Here is a 6,035-nt window from a genome sequence, read left to right as displayed (position 1 = left end):
TGGAATGACGAGGAATGCTGCTAGGTGAGGAAGGAGGATGAGGACGTCTAAAAGGGGGGGGTTGAGGGACTGAAGAGGGTGCAGAGAGCTATTCAAGGGGGGACGAGGGGCATGAGGCATTAGTGTAGCTTTGGGGACCCCTTCATATCGAAATTACAGCAGAATCTCGATGTAGTATGGTAGGACCAAGAGGAATGTATCTCGTGGTGTGGGAGGAGCGCGCATCCACGCGAGGGCACGCGAAGGGAGGGGCGTCCCCTCATTGGCTCGCCCGATCATGCCTGGCCCTCGCTCCAATCCCTCCAAACCCCCATTTTAAACGGCCTCCCGACTGCCCCATCTCATCCAACATTGTTGCTCACTCTCTCTCCTCTCGCCCCGAACGTAGACTGAATTGCAGCAATGGCCTCCACCACCCTCTCCTCCTCCTTCTGCGGCCAGGCCGTCCTGAAGCAGCAGGGCAGCGAGCTGTCGCGCAAGGTAGGCGCCTCTGAGGCACGCGTGCAGATGAAGACCAGCAAGGGCTCCAGCAGCAGCATCTGGTGAGTTATACTCAAGCCTTTTACAATTTCTACTCAAGAGTACTGCGCTGCTCAGCTCGGTCAGTAACGGCACTGGGGCGACACCTGCATTGCAGTGGTGTCTCATTTTATCTTATATACGTCGAGAACTTGCTGCTTTGAATCGTCACTGGTTGACGCATGTACGCTTCCTTGCAGGTATGGGCCCGACCGACCCCTCTACCTGGGCCCCCTCTCCGGATCGCCCCCTTCCTACCTCACAGGTGAATTCCCCGGGGACTACGGCTGGGACACGGCCGGCCTCTCCGCCGACCCTGAGACCTTCGCCAAAAACCGGGAGCTGGAGGTCATCCACGCGCGCTGGGCCATGCTGGGCGCCCTGGGCTGCGTCACCCCGGAGCTGCTCTCCAAGAACGGCGTCCCGTTCGGCGAGGCCGTCTGGTTCAAGGCCGGCTCGCAGATCTTCAGCGAAGGCGGGCTGGACTACCTGGGCAACCCCGGCCTGGTGCACGCGCAGAGCATCCTCGCCATCTGGGCCTTCCAGGTCATCCTCATGGGCGCCGTGGAGGGCTACCGAGTGGCCGGCGGCCCTCTGGGTGACGTGTCGGACCCCATCTACCCTGGCGGCCAGTTCGACCCCTTGGGCCTGGCCGACGACCCCGAGGCCTTCGCCGAGCTCAAGGTGAAGGAGCTCAAGAACGGCCGCCTCGCTATGTTCTCCATGTTCGGCTTCTTCGTGCAGGCCATCGTCACCGGAAAGGGCCCCATGGAGAACCTCTCTGACCACCTCGCCGACCCCACCGTCAACAACGCCTGGGCCTACGCCACCAACTTCACCCCTGGCTCCTAGATGAATTGTTCCCCTTGCCCCTTGCCCCCACTTCTTGTAACATATAAGATTTCGATAAATTGGCATTGGAAGCACATATTATTTGACATTGGAAGATGCAATTCTCTCTCTCTCTCTCTCTCTCTCTCTCTCTCTCTCTCACACACACACACACACACACACACACTCTTCACACACACACACACACACACATGTGGTAGGTGCCCATGTTACTATGCCATGTCGTTTCCTAGTGCTCTTGACTTTCCAAGTTCTCTCGCCATGAATAGAGTACTATCAAGGCCAAAATTTAGCATTGCAGAGAACTCAATTACTCATGATGCTAACGCCTCAGCTTTGCTTTCCCATCTGGATTTAATTTTTTTTGCCTAAATGCCTTGTGCTTTCGAATTTTTTCAGAAACTTTGTTTTTATTTATAGTTCTTTTAATCAAATACATTGAGTAGTGTAATTACTTAGAATTTGTGTAGCCTATAGAATTACATGCTCTTAAAACATGAATATTGAGATGATTTTGAGGTTTACCATATTCTAGCTCCACAAAGCGAGTGCTTATATTCTTGAAGCTTAAAAAACCACGTCGATAATTAATACCTGAGTGGAAATATGTCCTCTGCTCAGAGACATGCGTTTTACAATGGCTAGACCTAGCAGTTTACTAACCATATAAATGGTACACTTACAATCAGAATTTTCATGTACTAACTCCTCTTACCATAGACTTTAGTTGTTTGAAGGTCAAATGTCTTAGCCATGAATGATAGGTTATCTTCCTAGAATTACCTAGCAATGATCTACACCCTATTAAATTTGATTACTTTTTCACAAAACTAGAGTATCTACTCGTTGCCGCCATACATGGGCTCTAGACAAGAATCACCTTTGTCATAGAACAGATTTGAATGCTTGCATAAGAAGGACTCAGATGACAACTATCATGTCAGTCTTATACCTGCATTCCATGCCTAAACAAAAATGCTGATGGTTTTTTTGTTTGCATAATGGCTGCAGGTAAGGTTTGACTTTTTTTTATCTATGGATTCAATTGTTGTTTGAGAAGACTAAGCAAGAAACTTCTAAAGCTGCTACTTAAATGTAATTTAAACATCAAATCCTATTCCATAATGTACATGTTTAATGGAAAAATTATATGTGCTCGTTTTTATTTGCCTTTGTCAATTGTCTTTTTGAATTATTATGATTCAAGTTGTGAGCAAGTATATAGTTTAATACTCCAACACACACACACAAACACACCTATTCCAACTCCATTCGCTAGTTTTGATCTTTACCAATAGTAGGGAGACCGCAACTCTCTCTCACTCAACTCTGAGTTCCTCCAATCTAGTCAGTCTTCTTGGAGGAATTGCCTTTCTACCCTCACTCTCTCTATTCTACAAGATATTTACTCCACCAATCCAGCACATGTTGTAGTACTTCAATACAACCTAATGGAATCATTCTTCTCTAATGCTTATGATTAATGATGCTTGATTCTCTTTGCAAATCAACTGTTGCAATTCATGATGGTGTGCCATCATTTTTTTTCTTCCCTTCAATTGCATGGAAGTCGAGGAAGTGTTTATTCTAAAGTTGCCATTGGTTTTTTCTTCTCACTTACTTCATTAGTTTACCTAGAATTCTTGCCCCAAAATCTGTATTTTCATCACATATGCATGTGGCCCACCACATAAGGTGATTGTATGTGTCATAGCATTGCATAAGTGGAGATGAGCTCTTTATGCAAGGCATGCTAGTATATTGTAAGTGAGTTTATTTGGAGAGACAAGTCTCCCCCCCCCTATAAACATCAAATCCTATTTCACAATGTACATGTTTAATGGAAAAATTATATGTGCTCATTTTTATTTGCCTTTGTCAATTGTCTTTTTGAATTATTGATTCAAGTTGTGAACAAGTATATAGTTTAATACTCCAACACACACACACACAAACACACCTATTCCAACTCCATTCGCTAGTTTTGATCTTTACCAATAGTAGGAAGACCGCAACTCTCTGTCACTCAACTCTCAGATTATTTTGACATTGGAAGATGCGAATCTCTCTCTCTCTCTCTCTCTCTCTCTCTCTCTCTCTCTCACTCACACACACACACACACACACACACACACACACACACACACACACATATGTAGTAGGTGCCCATATTACTATGCCATGTCGCTTCCTAGTGCTCTTGACTTTCCAAGTTCTCTCGCCATGAATAGATAAATTAGGTTGGTGTCTTTAGGATTCTTCATGTGAACTTTCCAATCATTCATCATAAATCAAGCAACGCTTGATACCCTTCACACTTAGTCTAAAACATGTGTACCCCTTTCCCAAACCATTGGTTTTCAACTTATACCTTCAAGATTATGACGAGCACTCGTATGATTGTTTACAAAGTGTGTGCTTGAATGTGGACGTAGTGGTTCAGGCAAACCATGTGGGTAAAATTATATGACATGGCCATTGGCTACTCTGTGCTAACATTTGGTGAGACATTTTGTGGCATGACCAAAATGTCATATGAGTGTGCATCTAACCAAATCGCATAGGACGGTTATCTCGATTGGACCTTAAATTGTGAATGTGTCATGCATTCATACAAATGCATTGAATTGATCATTGTCCTCTCCTTTCCCTCTAGAATTACATGTCTTAAATTAACAACTACCGCCAAAATGGACATTATCACAAATCTCACCAACCCCATAGTGAATAAAAGTTTGGGCCAATGCCACCAACCTCACTCTAGGCTTTAAATTATAGGGTGCTTACATAGGTTGGGTAACTTGACGTGGACGCTATGTGCATTTGGTTGCGAACAATAAGGAGTGCCCAACTTTAAGGGCAGCCAAGACCCCCTGTCCAAGTTTGGGTGGGGTTTCAACCACGAAAAACGCTGTCGTGCAGCTCCGCTTCCATGCTAAGAAAGATGCTTGAAAAATGCACATCAAGTTGTTTGAAGCTTACCTAATTAATCAACAGTGATTAGGGCCTGGTAACAAGCCAAGTTTAATGCTAAATGTATGCAAATGCGGCTGAAAGGGTCAAAATATGCCTTAAGGATGCTAAAAAGTGCTATGCCTGAAGTGGGCACAGATGGGATATTATGAACTAGAATCGCAGTTCTTGCAGTGCTCTACTGGCCTGTCTTTATGGCTCGTCGATTGGAGCTACGATGAAGAAGTTATGGCAGTTCGAAGTTTGAGTCGATTGCAGATCCATACCGGATTGGGCAACTTCAGTTTAGGTGACAGAAATGGAATGAATGCACGGGCCTGAAGTGCTCAATTTGCGGAGCACGTCGGTCTTTTCAGATCAAAGATCGGAGTTATGGTTACCAGGTTATGGGCCTTTAAAGATTCTCTGGGGGTCGGTTCCGTGCCAATCTAGTCGGCGCGGTCGGAGTGCCATCTGGGAGTTCTTGAGTGGCAACCGGGGTTTCAAATGCAGTAGAATAAGTGCTCAAGACAGCAGTGCCTTGGTTGAGATGTAAGCTGGATGTGATGCTCTTTAGAGAGCACAATAAATGCTTAAGTGGAATCTTTTTAAGGTCGTCTCTTGATACGGGCAGCAGATTTCATGATGAGGTTGCTCGATGGGGGCCGCTAAAGAAAGATGTTGTGCTTGGGGATGCTCTAGTCGGTGTGTATGTTAGGAAATGCCTTTGGCCAAATGTGGTGCCTTTACAGAAGCTTGTCTTGATTTAGTCGATATGCATGTTAAATAAGGTGCCCTTTGAGAATTGCCCGGAGATGTCGTGTTTGGCATTGCCTTGGCTAGCATGTATACCAAATGGGGTACCCTTTTAAGGGCCGCCCATGACTTTAAATAAAAAGGCCGCCCATTTAAGGAATGACCGCCCATTTGGCAAGACAAACTAGGGCCACATCTTATGGCCGCCCAATGGCAAATTTAAAGTGCCCGCCCACTTGAGAGGGGGTGTGTGAAGTCAAGGAAAGAAAACAAAGGCGATGGCGTGGACAGATAGCAAGGGGCGGCACAGGGAAGCGAAAACGAGCTCGCAGTGGGCTCGGTGAGGCTCAGAACGCGATCGCCATGAAACGAAAATCGACGAGCAGGCTGGGGCGATCGTTTTCGGCATTACTCCAGGCTTTTTTTGCGCTACTCCACCCTGTGGCTGCCATGTCATAAGCCCGGTTCCTGTGCCACGTCAGTGATGCCGGCGCTACTACAAGGGGGGGCAAAGAGCTATTAATAGGGAAAATCTTGCATGAGTGGGGACACTTTTGCATGTGCGTTACGAGGAGAAGGGGCAAGAGGGTAAGCAGGAAGCAAGAGCTCTCTCCCTTGATCTCGAATCCAAGAGCTCTCTCCCTTGACCTTCAATCGAACCAAAGGCAAGGGCGAGATTTCTCTCTCAACCTTCAAACCAAGCCAAGGGCGAGCTTTCTCTCTCAATCTCTAATCCATGAAAGGGCGAGCTCTCTCGCTCTCTCTCTCTCTCTCTCTCTCTCTCTCGGCAAGGCTTAAGCAAGGGCTTTACAACCAAGGAAACCAAGGAGACTATTCCTCATCGGCTTAGGCAAGGAGATATCAAGGGCTTGTAAGTTGTCTTAGGAGAAGAAACACTTTCGGCATAGACATTGATTGAAGACAAATCCAACAGATAGAATCGGTATAATAGGATT

General features: G+C 46.2%; 1 protein-coding gene across 1 annotated transcript; it reads left to right on the top strand.

Moving 5' to 3' along the window:
- The first annotated feature begins 348 nt into the window (after positions 1 to 348).
- On the top strand, positions 349 to 1,457 carry LOC147450245 (chlorophyll a-b binding protein type 1 member F3, chloroplastic-like). The gene is made up of 2 exons (XM_086519528.1): positions 349 to 542; positions 720 to 1,457. Exons 1-2 carry the CDS (start codon positions 403 to 405, stop codon positions 1,369 to 1,371), a joined length of 792 nt encoding a protein of 263 aa, XP_086375654.1. The 5' UTR covers positions 349 to 402; the 3' UTR covers positions 1,372 to 1,457.
- The last annotated feature ends 4,578 nt before the right edge of the window (positions 1,458 to 6,035 follow it).

This window comes from Adiantum capillus-veneris, chromosome 9 (assembly GCF_014529385.1).
Source record: "Adiantum capillus-veneris isolate H3 chromosome 9, ASM1452938v2, whole genome shotgun sequence".
Lineage (NCBI taxonomy): Eukaryota > Viridiplantae > Streptophyta > Polypodiopsida > Polypodiales > Pteridaceae > Adiantum > Adiantum capillus-veneris.
Note: the sequence above shows the minus strand (reverse complement) of the source record. Positions and strands in the feature narration are given on the sequence as shown.